Raw genomic sequence first — 18,887 nt, 5'->3', positions numbered from 1 at the left:
TTTATCTTTTATTTATTTATTTTTAACTGAGGTGTTATTTAGGTATCTCTAGCAGGTGTTATCACCATAGTGCACCCACCGCCAACTCACCCACAGTTTACCACCACAGATCACTGTGCTTCCTTCCCTCTTTGTTCTTTCCCCTTCCCCCTTGGTGTTCAGTGCTGTAGGTAGCTATCAAGGGTTCACTTTTCAGCTTGTCATTATGCAATATAAGATTTTTTAGGAAAACCAAGCTTAGTCTTCAAAGTCATGCATACACCTAAACTGGGGAGAAGAGGCATTTCCAAGGCTCTTCTTGAGTCCTGGTAAAAAATCAGCCATTCCTCAGTATGGGTTAATTAAACAAATGATGATGCGTTACATAATAAAATACTATGCAGTCACCAAAAAGAATGAAATAGGAATATAAGGTTCCTGACTTAGAGTGATGCTGATAATAAGGTTTCAACTGAGGAAAAAGCAAGTTCCGGAACAGGACGTAGAGAATAATCCTGATTATTTAAAAGACTGTATTTTAATTTGGGTACATGTGTAATGTGTTATACATGTAGACACACATACACACACTCACACACATACACACATACCTGTATATGAAAAAAATGTAAGACTTACTCAAAATTGCTAACTGATAGTTTCTTCTGTGGGATAGAGGGGTAGCAAGGTTGTAGGGTAAAGAAAATGTCAGGCTTTTCTGCCCTTCTGCCATCAGGATAGATGATGGATCCTTGTCCTGAATGCATGCCTGATGGCGGGCACCTGGATTAGGGTGTGGGCATAGGTAGATGGGATTCAGCTGAGCTAAGACTGGGCGTCTTAGGGCGGCGTCATGGGGACGCCAGCAGCAGCAGCAGAAGCTGAGAAAGAAGCCAATGAGAGAAGCAAAGAAGCAGAAGCAGAGAACGCCAGAGAGCCCAGATAGAGTGAAGACTTGCAGGCAGGCAGGCCTCCCGGCCCCCAGCACCCCTGCCTGCCATATGTCTGGTAAACCCCAATAAAAAACCTGCAAAAAACCGCTGAGGACTCTGACTCCTCCTTCACCCGGTCTGCATGGGATCAGAAAACCTGCACCATGTCCATTCCTGCCTTTACAAAGGTCTTCTAAATTTTAATCTGTACATCTATATTGTTTGAGTTCATTTTAATGAACACACAATATTTGCCATTCAAAAAGCATGTATAAACAAAATCTCCCTGTTCCCCAAAGGAGAAGAATGTTGACAACAAGAATGGTGACTACATAGTTTTTTATTATGTAACTGCATTCAAGCCCTGAGTCAAATATGCTTTAAGTGCTTCATTTAATTGCTTCATTTAATCTGCAGGTACCGCTATAAGGTACGTGTGGCTGTCCGTATATTATAGATGAGGACAGTAAGGCTCAGTGTCAGGGTTCACAGTCACACGGTTGAGTGTGCAGCAAAACACATGAGTGAACAAGATAAGCATTTTCCAAAAAGCATTCTGTCTGCACTCAGTAAACACCGTGCTGCAATTTCTGCAAATTTACCTGCCTATCAAACTCAGGCTTCAGAGATTCTTCCGTGAAGATGTGAAATTGAATCTTCCTGTGGCTAAAGAGCACAGCTGATTTCAGCATGACTAGCGTCTCCTCCAGTCGATCACCACAGGCTACCACAGCCAGGTGGATCCAGAGTTCGGGCGGCAGCACAGCTTGGAAATGTCTGGGTTCTCCAGGTCTCCTAGAAAGAAGAAAAACAAGTTAAGGCTATTACTAAACTCATGGAAAAAAAAAAAAGCTAGTGAATGGCTGGAACATTTGAAAACACGAAGAGACACAATCTGTTATATTTTATAAAGTGATAAGCATTTTGACAATTCTTCCTGCTTAGAGAAAAATACCATTTATTCCCATATTTATCCTGGCAATCGCAGGATGAGTCACTATTTGGATGGCTATAGGTGTCTGCGATTTTCTCTGCCAGCGCTCAGCTGTCTTGTGCCTGCTGGCTGCCTACTGGCCCATGTTTGGAAATAGTATTGCTAAACTTTGACAGCTGACACAGGGCTATATGCAGCTTCACTTGCATGGGCCATGGAAATTAGATTTGAATGCAACTTGAACAAGAGGAGGGTGGGTCGTGGCTTTCCCATGTGAAATGAGCAACATGATATTCCCATCATCTGGATGGTTTTAGGTTGCGGTGGAATGCATGACCACTGGACCAAAGGAAAATCATACAAGTCCAGGAGGTAAGCAAAGAAAACAACACATGGGCCTCCTTTACAGCTTGGGAGAGCCTTGAAAAAACTGGTGTTAATCCTAACTGCCTTGCTCAAGATTGTTGAGGTGGTAGGTATGAAATTCGGTCTTTGGTGTGAAACTCCCATTAATGAGAAATAGGCAGGAGAAAGGGCAGGTTAAGTTGAAAATCACCAAAGTATTAAATACCGAGTCAACAGCTGAGAAGGGAACAGGATCCAAGAGTCCAGAATCATCATCCAGCTATTTCCTCATAATAAAAGATTTGTTCCAGACAAGGAGATGGAGCCAAGCCTCAAACACACCACTGAGAAACATTTTCAGGGAAGTTGGAAGAAGCTGGCCTGGAAAAGGTACCCCGAGACAAATGAAACTAATTTACTTGCACAAAAGATTTGGAGACCAGGGAACTTGGACGTAGAATGCTCCCTTCCTTCCAAAAACTTCAGCTTCAATCAGTGCACTGCTCCACTGTTCCCTGCTCTGTTGAATAATGGCAGTCTTGCTCCAGATTTCTTTCACCAGAAAAGTTGAAGATGTGGGTGGAGCACTTTGGGTAGTTTGCCAATGTGATTACTTAAGAGCATGCTTAGTAGAAGCATGGCCTCCTGGCTCAGCTATGCCCAGATGTGAAGAGTTACTCAAATCCCACTTATTTTGGGGATCACAGGAAAAGACAATAGAGTTGTTCTAAGTATCTCCTGAAATTGTCCACTTCTCTTCTTCTTATCTGATGAAGCCACCATCTTTCTTCAACTCAATCACTGTCACAGCGTCCCAGATGGCCCAGCTGTCTCCAATCTGATCCTTAATCCCGATTTCTTTTTATTGGTGCCAATGATGTTCTTCTAAAATGCAAAGTGGATATTGTTTTCTACTGTCCTCATGATCAAGTACAAGCTGCTAATCATAGCTCTTATACCTCTTGCGATTGTCCCTAGCATCCCCAGCCTGGTTGACAACCATTCATAATGGTATCACAATGACAGTCATATTCTTAGTCTCATTTAGTCATGAGACAAAGCTGGGTTGCCTCCAAGTTTTCCTGGGACATGTATTCTGTCTGTCTGTCTGTCTCTGTCTCTCTTCCCTCTCACACGCACACGTACGCACACATCTTTTTCGTGTTAACTCAGTACCTACATGTCAGGCACTGTTTTCATTGCTGGGAAGACCTTAGTGAACGAAACAGATCTGGATGCCTGCCTTTGTAGAAGTTACATTTGGCTGGTGGTAGGGAAGACAGAAAGAAATAACAGTCAAAGCAAACTGTAACTAAGTCACTTACTTAGAAAGTTATGCAGTGACAGGTGCTATGAAGGAAATATACAGTTGAGCAAGGAGGGTGTAGGGGCAGGAATGACCACTGAGCAGGTTTTCATTGATCCCATGCAGACCGGGTAAAGGAGGAATCAGAGTTCTCAGTGGCTTTTTGCAGGCTTTTATTGGGATTTAGCAGGTACATGGCAGCAGGGGTGCTGGGGGGCCGGTAGGCTGGCAGGCTACCCAGCCCCCAGCAGGTCTTCACTCTGGGCTCTCCAGCCTTCTTTCGGCTTCTCCTCGGCTTCTACTGGTGTCCCCGTGATGCCGCCCTTAAAAGCACAGTCTCAGCCCAGGTGAATCCCATCTACGTATGCCCACACCTTACTCCAGGTGCCCGCCATCAGGCATGCATTCAGGACGGCAAGGATCCATCATCTATCCTGATGGCGGGAGGGCAGAAAAGCCTGACATTTTCCCTTACCCTACAGAGGGGAAACATACGTAGCTGATGGGCGCAGCTAGTGGGCCAACATACATCATGTAGTGCAGAGTAGGGAAAGGCCTTACTGAGTGTAGGGTAAGGAAAAATATCAGGCTTTTCTGCCCTCCCGTCATCAGAATAGATCAGGGGAACCCTATGATCATGAATGCATGCCTGATGGCAGGCACCTGGAGTGGGTACACCTGGGCTAAGACTGTGCTTTTAAGGGCGGCATCACGGGGACACCAGGAGAAGCTGAAGCAGAAGCCGAAAGAGAAGCCAAGAAGCAGCAGAAGCCGAAAGAAGCAGCCGAGAGAGAAGCAGTGAAGGCCGGAGAGCCCACATAGAGTGAGGATTTGCTGGGGGCTGGGAGGACTGCCAGCCTCCTGGCCCTCCAGCACCCTTGCCTGCTGTGTACCGTGTAAATCCCAATAAAAGACCTGCAAAAACCACTGAGGACTCTGACTCCTCCTTTACCCGGTCTGCATGGGATCAGAAAACCTGCTCTGTGTCCTGTCCTGCCTCTACACTGAGAAATGGGGAGATCTGACTTGAAGAGGGTCATGCCCACATCTGAGTGGGGAGCCCACTAGGCAGAGTAAATGAGAAGGCATGCCCAGTGAATTCAAGGAGCCTTGCCTTTGGAACTCAGCTGTCATCTCTTCCTCAGCTTCCTGAGTGGATTTTCATATCTGCTACTAAAGCCACCTCCCACATAACTTATATGAAGGGTAGGAAGACACAGTACCCACACCCTACCCTATCTGTGTTCTGTTTTCTGCAGTTTCAGTTACTTGGGGTCAACTGTTGTCCAAAAATATGAGAGAATGAGGGACAGAGACAACATTCATAGACCTTTTATTACAGTGCATCATTATAATAATGGCTATATTTTATTGTTGTAAATATCTTCCTAACTAATTAATAAATTAAACTATCTTAGTTCGGAGTGTACAGGAAAAAACACAGTACCTATAGGGTTTGGTACTGAGATTTCAGGTATGCACTGGGATCCCTGGAACTTATGCCCCACAAAATGGGGGATACTGTAATGCTAAAATCACAGCCAACAAAAAAGATTTCCATCAAAACATTATCCAAAATATGCTGAGATTAATGCAAACATATTTGCTTTAAATTATGCTCAATATTTAAAAACAGTATGATCCAAAGATACAAACTAAACAACTGCATTAGCTCAGATATCTAAAATGTGAACCATTACCCTGCAGCAAAGAGAATGACTCCTGCAGTATATAAGTTCAGTCGTACATACCAGGGTTCTACATGAATAAAAAATTTTAACTTTAGGGCCTCCCCGGTGGCGCAGCGGTTGAGCGCTGGGTTGCGAAGCTGCCCGCAGCCTCAGCGGCACCGGTTCAATCCCCGGCTGCTCCCCGGCCACCGGAGGAGGGTCCCACATGGTGCGCAGACCTCTCCTGCCACCCGCTGCTCCCCTCAGCAGTGTACTTCGGTCCTTCTGCCTGCTCTGCTCCCCGCTCTGGCTCTGGTGAATTCTCTCACCCTCCCGCGCTTCTGACTGTACCCAGTGCATGTATAAACAAAGCAAGCAAACAAACAAATAAATAAATAAATAACATGCCTCTATTAAAAAAAAAAAAAAGTTTAAAAAAAAAAAAAGAATAATTTGACACTAACATTTAAAAAAAAAAAAATTTTAACTTTAATAATCATGGAAAAACTAAGTCAAATGATTAGAAGACTCCATTTTATTCTCATATTGGTAAAAATTAAGGAAAAATAAGAGCTGGTTCATAGAAGCTTCAATATGGATGGGAAGATGGAGGCCAGTGGCAACAATGCTAGGGGCAGGGGAGGCAGCCCATTTGGCAACATCTAGCAGTAATGAAAATACACATACAACCCACACTCTTCCAGTTCTACTCCTAGATATGTAACCTGGAGAAAGCCTTGCACTTCTGCATAAACCCCAACCAAGAATGTTCAGACAGCCCTATCGACAAGAGTTAATTATTGGGAAAAATTTTGCTGCCTGTGCACAGGAAAATCATGAATATATTTGTTATCTTTAAGTGAAATACCACATAGCAGTGAAAAATGAACCAGAATGTGCTTATCTTTATAAGGCCTAAGGGGTGGGGGAAGAAATTTTCAGAAAGAAAGCCAAAAAAGAAATTAAAATGATATCCTTTATGTGAAGCTTAAAGAAAGGAAAAAACAGCACAACATGTGCTTCACAGATATATGTAATAAGAGCAAACTTTCATGAGAATAGTAAATATCAAATGCTGGATAGTGACCATTAATGTGGGATTAAATTTTTATTTCTTGGGCCTCCCTGGTGGTGCAAGGGGTTAGGATGCAACCTATGAAGCTGTCCGCAGCCACTGAAGCACAAGTTCAGTCCCCCTCCAGGGAGCTACCCACGTGGTATGGCAGACCTCTCCTGTCTCGCCTGCTTCTCCCCTCAGCAGTGTATTTCTGTCAATCTGCCTGTTCTGTTCCCCACTCTCTCTGGTGAATCCTCTCACTCCCCCCATCTCTGCCCCTTACCCCAGTTCTTGTATGCATAAATAAATAAATCTTTAAAACAATAAAGTTTTACTTCTTAAAGTGAGTACAGGGTACACAGAAATTCATTGTTATTATTTGAAAAATACTTTTTTTTTTTTTTTTAAATTAAAAAGGTCTGCACTCTGCAACTCAGCAGGCAAACTCTTTTGCAGGCTTCAGTACTTTGGGACAGCATGCAGAGAAAACAGGAGCTGGAGACTGCGGCCTTTCTGGGTGTCTGGTGACAGGTAGTAAAAAAGGAAAAAAGAAGCCTTTCCCATTGGCAGTTCAAGTATTGGTGGTTGGGATTTAATGAGTCCTTGCTGTTCCCACTGCTTTACCTCTCACATTACATAAAACAATCTCAGGCTTCAGGTAAAAAGAGCTTGTGTTGTGTGGTCACAGAGAACGATCAAGTTTAAAGGTGCATAAGTGGTGTGCCTTTCACCAACACTGATCAGCAGCACACTCAGCAGTGCTCAAATGTTACCCCTAACAGTGAAGATCACGAGAAGTTCATTTGAGGAACTCAGGAAACTGGACCCCTTGAATCACGGGTGGTGGTGGGGAACAGGTTTGGGGGATTCTAGCGCGGTTCTGACTCACGGCTACTATGTTCTTATTTATACTTTATTTTTTATTTTTTTAAGATTTATTTATTTATACAAGAATGGGGGTACAGGTCAGAGGCACCCGAAGGTGAGAGAATTCACCAAAGAGAGCGGGGAGCAGAACAGGCAGACGGACCCAAGACACTGCTGAGGGGGGCAATAGGCGAGGCAGGAGCGGTCTGCCACGCCATGTGTGTTTCTCCCTGGCCAGCTGGGAACCGAACCCACGCTGCAGAGGCTGAGGACAGCTTCACAGAGCAGCACTAAACCCACTGTGCCACCGGGGAGGCCCTTTATTTATACTTCAGTTAAGAGGACCAGAGCAAACGTTGGCTGTCCAGAATTTTAGACCTGTTGCTAAGGCTGGAGTTGATGGCACACTCCTGGCCACTATGCTGGCGGAGCCTGAATGGGAGTCAGCTTAGCATAGTAAAAAGCAGAATCAACAGATGGCAGGCAGATCCCTGGTGATGTTCATTGAGCACCTGGATCCAGGTGCAGCTACCTTAACCTTGGACAGTTCAGCTTAGAAGTGAATTAATCCCCTTTTGCTTAAAACCAGTTTACAACAAACTTAAAATTTATAGCTTAGCATTCAAAAAAAGAGTTCTAAAGTAGATCTAAAAATATGTTTCTAATCACTTAACTTGTTCATCCTCCTCATAGTCGCCCCTTGAGTCATCCTTGGAAATGCTTAGTAGGTCCATTCTTTCCTTGGTGCTCACTGCAAGCACTCTGACCCTAGTCTGTTTGCTAATCTGCAAGTGCCCACTCCACAGAGACCCCAATTCAGCAGTTTTTGTTGGGGTCCTGGAGTTTGCATATTAACACAGGTGTATGATTGTCACCCACAGTTCAGCTGCAGCCAAGAACTAATGATCTGGGCTGACTTCTCCTTTCTCCCCCAAACTCTTCCTCCATACCCTCAGAAGTGCCCAAATTCTATCTTCAGCCTTTTCTCAGAGTATTCTCTTCACCTCTTGCCTTCATGAAAATATGTCTGCCTGGTGAGGGTGCCATCTCCCCAGTAAAATACCCTAAAGGCAGTTTCTTCCTTCCCTGCCCCAGGAGACTCAGGGCTGCAACCTCCTTGCTCTTCACTGTTACCCCCAGACATGAAGTCATCTTCACAGTAAAGTCTGAGGATGAAACGATTGCACCCTTTCCTTTTTCTTGTTGGTGTCATCTCTCAGCTTCCAGTTACTCCTCTTCATTCACTGAAGAGTTTAGCATGTGGCTCCAGTCTTCCTTCCTCCACACCGCAAGTTCCTGTCATCACTCTGCAGGACGTCAAAAGCTATTTAGAAGATGCTTCCAGCATCTTGATCCTTCAGTTCTGTGACCTCCATACCCAACACCTTTTCCTTTTCTCTATCTGAGACACCCAGTTCTGTGTTCATATCCTGAACCTTTGTGCTAACTGTGTCTCCCACCTGGAATGTTCTTCCCTGGCTCTTTGCACAGCACTTCCTTCTCCTTTGGACAGGAGAACCACCCTCCCTGACTACCTTACAAAGGCAGCAACAAAGGAGCAGACTTTATTTGTTAAGGTCTTTGCTTATTTTCTTCTAAAATCTTCCCTCAGCTGGTAATTACATAGGCTTTCATTGGAATTCATCTCAAGTATACAATATATATACAATCGATGTACAACAGTGCAAATAAATAAAAATGTCTTTAGAAAAAAGATCAGTCCACAATGTACATTTTCAATTAAAAAACTTAAAACATCATGTGTTGAAATAATTAAAGTTTGTAAATAAAAACAAAATCTCTTCCCATAATGCTTTTGTGGCATATTACATTCTGTTGTTTATTCAATTGAATGTATATTTTAACAGCTGCAGTAATAATGTTCATATAATTCTATATCCTAATTTTCAATTTGCTTTTTTCTCTTCTTGTTACTTTTTAATTTTTCACAGCCATCATCTTTAATTTTTTTATTTTTTTCCATTTTTTAAATTTTATTTATTTTTATATCATTTTTCATTTTTGCACAATGTATGCGTTTTCATCTTGGTTATAGTCCCCATACAATTCTCACCGCCCTTGTTTTGATCCTCCTCCCTCCCCTCCTCCCCACCGTAGTGTGTCTCTGGTTTATAGTTGCATCATTTTTACTGACTACCTACTACCCCATCCAACTCAACTCAAACATGATAACTTGTCATAATTTCCCTGTTGTCAGATTCTTCCAATTATTTTTTTTAAAAGATTTATTTATTTATGCATACAAGAACTGGGGTGTAAGCCAGAGGTACGGGTGGTGAGAGGATTCACCAGAGAGAATAGGGAGCAGAACAGGCAGATCTACTGAAATACACTGCTGAGGGGAGCAGCAGGAGACGCAATAGAGGTCTGCTGCGCCATATGGGTTAGCTCCCTGGCGGAGGATTGAACCCATGCTGCAGTGGCCCGCGATAGCTTGGTAGGGCTGTGTCTAACCCCTGTGCTACCAGGGAGGCCCTCCTTCCAATTATTTTTGCACTAGAACATATGTGGGTTAGTAGATTTCTTTTTCTTCTCTTGCATAAATACCTTAGACTCCATTTCTAGAAATGGAATTACTGGGGTAAGAAGCTATTACCCTGTCAAAAATGGTTTCTTAAGTTTACCCAGGAGTTCTCAGGAAACACCAGGAACATGAATAAAACAAAAAACACAGCAAACACTATTCCAGCCACCTCTAAGTTCCTTGCATGACATAGGTAAGCATGGACCTGGCTGCTGAAACCACAGAAACCAAGCTTGAGTAGAGCACCTCCAAATCCCACGTACTCCAAGGGGTGCGGCATCAGGTGTAGCTACCACTTAGACACTGTAGCAAAGAACATGAGGCCATAGTGAGATAATTATCCCACTTTCAGTTTTTCAACAATGTCAATAAGAAAATCTAAGCTTTGTGCTAATATGACTCGAACAGCTTTTTAATACCTTCAGCAGGCAAGAACACCAAGTTAGAAATGTACAATACTGTTTAATTTGCTTAGTGCTTGACTTGACAATTACCTTCTATTTATACGTTATTGCTGACAACTTAAGGCAGCGATAGAGTTTCCTTTAAAAATAAATATACTTAGGATGTAGAGAAATTAGAACCTTCTAGCATTGCTGGTGGGATTGGAAAATAGTGCAGCTACTTTGGAAAACAGCTTGACAGCTCCTCAGAATGTGAAATATAAAAATACCATATGACCCAGCAATTCCTCTCCTAGTTATATACTCAAGAGAACTGAAAACATATGTCCACACAAAACTTGTACTCGAATATGCATGGCAGCTTTATTCACAATAGCCAAAAATTCCAACCCAAACACCCATCAACTGATGAATGGATAAATAAAATGTGATACATCCATGCAAATATTTAGCAGCTAGAAGTACTGATACTTGTTACAACACTGGTGAACCTTAACAACAGTGAACTGTGAACCTAGTAAAAACACAAAATCCCACATATTTTAATGATTCCATATATATGAACAAGTCCAAAACATCAAGCAGTTTAATGGTTATCAGGGGCTAGTGGGGCATGACTGTTCAATGGGCACAGAGTTTCTTTTGGGGGTGATGAAAGTATTCTCAAATTAGATAGAGAGGATGGCTGCACAACTCTGAATAAACTAAAAACCACTGCATTATAAAAGATATTTGAATTACATTGCAATAAAGTTGTTATTAAATAAATGCATTTGACATTTAAAATGAAACAGATTTAAAAAAATTTTGTATTAGCAATGATAGTGTAGCCACATCACGAGAATGGTGGCACCGGGATGGGAACATCCCAAGTTCCGCAAACAAACACCACCCCAACTGTCCTGGCTCAACTCCTCCCTGTGTGCAAATGAGAAATGATGCTCAGGATAACGGAAGGAGCTCTGAGGGAGAAACAGCCTTACCACCCCCACATGCCTGCAATGAAGTGTCTCCTTAATGACTTGAAAATCACAAGCATGTGCCTTCAACTTCAACTTCTGGAATGTATAAATAATGAAATACAGTACTTATGTGTAGTGCTATTTACTTTGTAGCCTATTACTGCGAAATACACTGAATTATTAAAGTGAGTAATTGGTTGGAGTCAGAACCCTCTTTTCTGCCTTCTCCTGCTAACTCCTATCGGTACTTCTCCTTAACTGACAAGCTCAACTCAGATAAACTTGGTGCTGTGATATAGGCTGGGCCATTAGTGTACGCTTAATGGAAAATCATATTTATTTACAATACAGACTAAAACAGTGACACTAGGAACTAGTTTTAATAGGGGAGAACACAGAAATATTTGGGGGAAATGTTAGAAGGTGACTTTTAAGAAGTTGAATATGTTCACCTTAGGGGAAGAATACATTAGCAGAATCCTCCTCCCCAGTAGAAGCTTTTACAAGATGAAACCCAAGTTATTTAACATGGAGAAGCTCTGCAAATAGGCCAGAGTAGCAGTTTGGGAAGTGGATGGGACACCTGGATAGTGCCCCTAGAAGGGGAGGTTGGTGATGGGTAATTATATTCACAGTAAGTGTTGGCAGCGAGAGGTATTAAAAAGTTCCCTGCAAACCACAGGTTTGAGAATGCATAAATCCCTTGACAAAAAAAAAATCCCCACTGAAGCCGGGAGCAGACCTTTCACTTAGAAACCCAGACATAACACTAAGGACTTTGCTAACAGTTAAATCACTTTTAATGACCCACGGTTTGGAGTCGATTCAAGAATTAATATTCCAAGAAAGTCAGAAAAGCTGGTATTTGCTTTGGAGCCATGGTTTTATATGACTAGTGTCACCAGAGCGCCAAGTAACTGGCAGGAGGGGTTGCTAGAACAATATGAGGGGTGCATTTGATTATCAGCAGTGTGTATTTAGTTCGGATCATGATATTTGAAACACAGCTGTATATCTAAACAAAGTCTAGGTCGAACGCACAGAGAGGTAGTAATTTTGTTTGCCTCTACATGTCCACGTGCTTGCTTTTAGACTTCGATGTAGACTTATTGGGTTTTTTTTTTAATATGAATTTTATTTATTTATTTATTTTTTGTGGGACCCTCGCCGGCGGCCGGGGAACAAACCGGGCGCTGCAGAGGCTGCAGGCAGCCTCGCAGCCCAGCGCTCAACTGCTGCGCCACCAGGGGAGGCCCTGACATATGGGTTTTATGAAGTGACAGCACCAAGATTCAAACCTGGGGAGCTGGACTTAGAGCCTATGCTGTTAATCATTATGCTGTATTTGGGGCCACACACAAATGAGTCAGAAAAAGGAATTACAAAACACAACAAAGCAAAAAACGGACAACTATAAATCAGAGACATCCTGCAGGGGAAGAGGGAGAAGGGTCATAGGGAGGGAGGGAGGAGCACAGGGGACTGAGGTGATGGTGCATGGGTACTGGTGAAAGAAACTCTACTGGGACTACACCTGAGGGGGTGGGGGAAAGAAAATACTGTTTAAAAATGAACAATGATGTAAAAAATTTAAAAAAATAATATAAAAAAAAGAAAAAGGAGTCCTCTTGGGGCCTCCTTGGTGGCGCAAGGGGTTAAGCACTGCATGTGAAGTGAAGCAATCTGCAGCCTCTGCAGCACGACCAAGGAACTAACCCACATGGTCAGGTAGACCTCTCCTGCCTTGCCCGCTGCTTCCCTCAGCAGTGTTTCAGTCAGTCTAGCTATTCTGTTCCCCATTCTGTCTCTGGTGACTCCTCTAAACCTCCCGTATCTCTGGCCTGTACCCCAGTTCTTGTGTGCATGAATAAATAAATCTTTAAAAAAAAAAAAAGAAAAAAAAAAAGGAGTCACCTTTGGGTAGATGAACTTCTCAGGGATCCTGACTCAGTGATCTGAGCATAGACTGAATTTCAGCTGCCCATTCCATGCCTCCCTGGTGTGATCCCACACATGCCTTCACTAACTGTATTCGTCATCCATTCATTTGCCATTAGCTGAGGCCATGGACAGCTGTGTTGATAATTCTTCACCTTCCATAATTTAACAATACTGCCTGGACTAATCCTCATTTTAATTTTTTCCCCTTATGATTGTTCCTGACATTAGGACATTCTATATCTCTATCTCCCTCTTTTTTTCTGAATTAAGATGTTACTGAAATTTTAAAATATGCACCAGCAGTGCTAGTTTGAAATAAATAGCTGGTGACATACAAGAATGAAAATTACATATTTTGCAAAAGGGCATTTCGATCTCATTTCCTGAATAAAAAAAGCATGACGGACTTGCCAACTTAAAGGAGGAAAAATGGTTTCCCCACTAAATCTATCCTCCTACACCTCAGGCCACTAAGGAATTTTTAAATTTTTATGACCATTTGCATAGCTTAAATTGTCCTAAAATCACACAGGTAATGCATGCATTTTAAAATGTGTGTGAAGAAAAAAAGTAAATATAGGCATGCAAAATGGGGACCCCATAATTCTAATTCCATCATCACTGTTAATATTTTGGTATATCATCTGCCACAGTTATACCCTCTATAGGTGGATGTGTGGATGTAAATATTTAAAGATTTTTAAAAAATGGTAATTTTTAAAAACTCATTTTTTCTCATTTTTTTCTCTCTTACAAACAAAAACAACAACAAACCCCAAAGATTTATAAAAGGGATCTCCTTGAAAGGGATTTTAGCAAGCAATCCAAAGAATTCTAAACTTGACATTTGTTCCCAACCACGTACAGTACATGTGGTAAGCAACCTGGATCTAAAAGCACATGGACCTGGCTTCAATTCTAGAACTGCTGCTTGGTTTTCCCATCTGGGGCAACCCTCAGTTTCCCCATCTGTCCAATGGGCATATTGATTATAGTAGACATCTGCTTTTGATTTGGAGGTTTCTTATTAGCATCCATTTCCAGGAAGGTAAGAACATCTGAATTTCCTTTTGGGGAAACCACTCCTATTATCAATCCAGAAGTTTGGAGGGGCTGAATCATCACCACTATCACATCTACCCTGCCACCTATTCTCCCAACCCCACAAGTCATAACCTCCCAAAGCCTGCCTGAGTCTGTATCTTAGCCCTAACTAACATTTGCTGGAAGCTTCTTGTGTGGCATACACCACACAAGCATTTTACCTGCATCATTTCATAGCTGAATTTACAAAAGAGCCCAGATTTGCTGAGAAAAAATTACTCAAAGTCACACAGCCAGTTAGCATGGTATTTTTGCAAAGAAAGACCATCGAATAGAACTTTTTTATTTGATGTTTTATTGGCATTTTATTTTTTCCTTTATAGAGGTATCACTGATTTAAAACACTTAATATGACTTAAGGGAATAGGTTCACACTCTTCAGATATATGTTATCACTCCACCCCCACCATTCAAAGCACCCGAGTCCTTTTCCCTAGGCCACTGGGCCCCTCCCTCCCCTTCTAGTGGCCTCAATTCTGCAGTCATATTTCTGGGGTTGTTTTAGTTTACAACAGGCGCAAACACCACAGAATAAGGCTCTGCGTTGGAAAAGAGGACAACCCCTGGCTTATGACACCGTTATCAGCCTTACAATCTGTGTCCAGCACTGCATCTAGTGCTCAATTATAGCCTAGAGGATGAGGTTGGCAAAAGACTATACAAGGCAGTTAGGTTAAGGAGTTGTTCAAGAGGAGGGGATCACTATGGATACCTGCCATACAACTCTGGGACCCACAGGAATCAGAGTAGGAAGCTTGAATGCTTTATGCTCACTGAAGCTAATCTTCTGGTGCCCTAATGCCCCAGGTCCTTTTTATCCATTACCTCTTGCTGGTACTGGTTCTCCAAACACATCAACAGGTACAAAGGCAGCAGCCTGAAAGTCTATCTCCATTAAAATCCATAAAAACTAAAAATAAAGAGACAGAACATACCACAAATGCTGAGTGAAAAAAAAAAAAAATCAGGAGTCACATTCCAGTATGACAATACGTAGAATGTAACTGAAGAGGACTTCAAGGTAATAGTTACAATGTTCCTCGAAATCAGAAAAACAATGGATGACGTAAAACAGGAATGAAAATATGAGGCAGGTGCAAATAGAACAGATCAAAAAATTTACTATAGCCAAATTGAAAAAATACAATCTAGGGCTTCAACAGAAGACAAATCCAAGAATTGGAGAGAATTCATGATCTCATTCAAAAAAGTGACTTTGGAGAACATACAAATAGAACAAAACAGAGAAAAAAGAATTAAAGAGTGAAAATAGTGTAAGCCCTTAGGGATAATCCAAAGAAAAGAAACAACCGTATCGGGGAGGGGAGTATCAGAAGGAGAAGAAAAAGAGAAAAGTCTAGAAAATGTATTTAAAGAAATAATTGTGAGAACCATATCAATCTGGGCTACCAAGCTGGCATGATCCAAGAGGTGCAAAGACTTCCAAACAAAATAATACCAGACACCAACAACACATACCAAGATACATTATAATAAAACTGTGAGAAGTCAGTGACAGGACCAAATACTAAAAACATCAAAAGAAAAAAGTGGGTTCTATAAAGGAACACCAATCAGACAGTCTAGTAAAAACCAAAAACATGGCAGCATACATCAGAGGAGATGTGAACCCATTCTCCTAAATCATGTACAGTGTTATACATGTTATCTCAATAAAGAAAAAAAATGTTACCTCAATAAAGAAAACAAACAAACAAAAAGCATAAATACAATAAAAAGGGATTGTCAGGAGAGATTTAACATACTTAGAAAAGATTTCTGGCCTAGAATCCTTTACTCTGTAAATTAAATTCAAGACAGGAGGAAGAATAAGGAGCTTCAGTGAAAAGAAAATATTTAAAGAATTTATTAACACCAACCCACACATGAAATGGGTCTTAAAGGAGTTACTATAAAGCAACAGAACATACACCTGAGAGGAGAAAGCATACATTGTACAAGAACGATGTAAAATATATATAAAATAATAAAAAAAGAGAACCACAAAAAGAATCTGAATTCACAAGCAAAAATAAAACAAATAATAAAGCAACATAACAACAAGTATAGAGATAACAGACACCTAAATTACATAACAGAGGAGAAGGATAGTAATAATATAGCCTATCAGAACAAGTTTCAGACCAGACTGTCCAATGGGTCATCATACACTAGACTCAGCAAAAATTTCAAACAAAAATCAGTGGAAGTAACATATAGGAGAATGGAAGTAAAACCTAAAAAGTATATAAAAGGAAGAATCAAAGATTAAAAAGACAAGACAAACCAAAAAAATTTATGTTTAAATATAAAAATTATATATATATAAAACTTATGTTGTCATAAACACCTTAAATATAAGTGACCTAAATTCACCAGTTAAAAGGTATAGAGAGCTGGATGGCTTTCAGAAAAAGTCCAACCTTTGTGTTTACAAAAAAATCCAACTTACCAGCAAAGATAAGCAGAAACTTAGTGTTACAGGTTGGAAGAAAATCCTACAAGCAAATTTTAATAACAATAATAACAAGAAGAAGAAGTCAGGAACAGCTATATCTATATTAGACAAAATAGACTTTCGATTTAAAAAGGTAGTAAGAGATAGAAATGGATATTATATAATGATTAACAGTTAACACAAGAAGAAGAAATAACACTCATTAATATATATGCACCAAATGATGGAGCATCAAGAAACATGAGCACAGATTGTTCCCCATCTCACCTGCTGCTCCTCTCAGCAGTGTATTTCAATAAATCTCCCTTTTCTTTTCTCTACTCTGTCACTGGTGAATTCTTTCACCCCCATGTTTCTGGCCTCACCCCAATTCTTTACAAAAACGAGAAAAAGAAAATAAAAGAAATGAAATATGAGATAATTACTAACAGAATGATGAGAAATACTGACAACAGCATAATAATACTAGGGGATTTTAACACCCCACTTACAAATATGGACAGATCAATAAGGCAAAGAATAAACAAGGAAACAACAGCTTTAAATGAGGAACTAAAAAAATAGGTTTAACATTTTAAAGAACATTTAAAGAACATTTTAAAGGTTTAACATTTAAAGAACATTCCACCCCAAAACCACTCCATATATATTTTTTTGGTGCACATGGGACATTTTGAAGAATAACCATATGTTGGGACATAAGTCAGTTGTCAGACTACAAAGATTGAAATTATACCAAGTACTTTCTCTAAGCATAATATCACAAAATTAGAAATCAACTACAAGAAAAGAGTAGGAAAAACAATGAATACGTGGAGACTTATAGCTTAATAGCTATTGGGTAAAAAGGATATTAAAGAAATGTAAAAATACCTTGAAATGACCAAAATGAAGATACAAGCTACCAGGATCTATGGGGTACAACAAAAACAGCCTTAGGAAGGAGGATAATTTCATGACCACATAAAGAAGCAATAAAAATCCCAAATAATCTAAAGCAAAACCTAAAACAACTTGAAAAAGAAAAACATATAACCCTGAAAGGTGGTAAAAGTAAAGAAATAATAAAAATAAGAATGTATACAAAAGAGAGACCAAAAAGAACATACAAAAACAAAACAAAACAAAAAGAAAGAAAGAAACTAAGAGTTGGTTCTTTTTGAGGATAAATAAAATAGACAACTCCCTAGCTAGGCTAACCAATAACATGAGAGAGAAGACATTAATAAACAGAATCAGAAATGAAAGAGGAGAAATTACCATAGAAATGTAAAGGATTATGAGATTACAATGAATAATTACACCAATAAGTTTGATAACTTTGAAGTAATGGACACATTTCTAGATCAATACAACCAGGGAGAAACAGAAGAGTTGCATAATTGATGACATGTGTGGTAACTGAAATTGCAATTAAAAAAAATTGCCCTAGATAAAAAGCTCAAGGTTTTAAAGATGGCTTTAAAAATGAATTTTAAAAAAATGATTTTATTTATTCATGCATACAAGAACCTGGGTACAGGCCAGATGCATGGGAGGGTGAGAGGATTCACCAGAGACAGAGTGGGGAACAGACCAGGCAGACTGACTGAAACACACTGCTGAAAGGAGCAGCAGGAGAGACTGGAGAGGTCTGCCGTGCCATGTGGGATTCTCGCCAGCCGGCCAGGATCGAACCTGCACTGCAGAGGCTGGGACATCTTCATAGCGCTGCACTCAACAGCCTGTCCCACCAGGGGAGGCCCTAAAAATGAATTTTATCAGCACTTTAAACAAGAACTAATGTCGACTTTGCTCAATTGTTTTTAAAAATACAAGAAGAAAGAATATTCCCTAACACATTTTACGATGCAAACTACTCTAATCCTGATACCAGATAAAGACAGCACAAGAAAAGAAAATTATAGACCAAGATCCACGATGAGCATTGATGCAAATGTCTTCAACAAAATATTAGCAAATCAAATTTGACAATATATCAATATATCAAGTGGTACATATCCCATCAAGAATAGCTTAATATGAGGGCCTCCCCGGTGGCGCAGCGGTTGAGCTCTGGGTTGCGAAGCTGCCCGCGGCCTCTGCAGCGCCGGTTCGATCCCTGGCTGCTTCCCGGTCACCGGAGGAGGGTCCCGCATGGCCCGCAGACCTCTCCTGCCGCCCGCTGCTCCCCTCAGAAGTGTACTTCGGTCTTTCTGCCTGCTCTGCTCCCTGCTCTGGCTCTGGTGGGTTCTCTCACCCTCCCGCGCTTCTGGCTGTACCCAGTGCTTGTATAAATAAATAAAAATAAATCTTTAAAAAAAAAAAAGAATAGCTTAATATGAAAAAAAAAAAAAGAATAGCTTAATATGTTAGTCCATCAAGGTAATGATCATATCAACAA

General features: G+C 40.8%; 1 protein-coding gene across 1 annotated transcript in view; it reads right to left on the bottom strand.

Annotated features, from left to right (window-relative positions):
* Positions 1 to 18,887, bottom strand: part of GXYLT2 (glucoside xylosyltransferase 2) — a 119,440-nt gene that overhangs the window by 90,850 nt on the left and 9,703 nt on the right. Inside the window, 1 exon segment of the mRNA XM_037492852.2 lies at positions 1,514 to 1,706. Within this exon segment, the coding sequence (XP_037348749.2) occupies positions 1,514 to 1,706 (193 nt within the window).

This window comes from Talpa occidentalis, unplaced genomic scaffold, assembly GCF_014898055.3.
Source record: "Talpa occidentalis isolate TD23 unplaced genomic scaffold, MPIMG_talOcc4v2.1 talOcc4.10, whole genome shotgun sequence".
Classification (NCBI taxonomy): domain Eukaryota; kingdom Metazoa; phylum Chordata; class Mammalia; order Eulipotyphla; family Talpidae; genus Talpa; species Talpa occidentalis.
The sequence above is the reverse complement of the archived record's forward strand: the minus strand, read 5'-3'. Positions and strand labels throughout refer to the sequence as shown.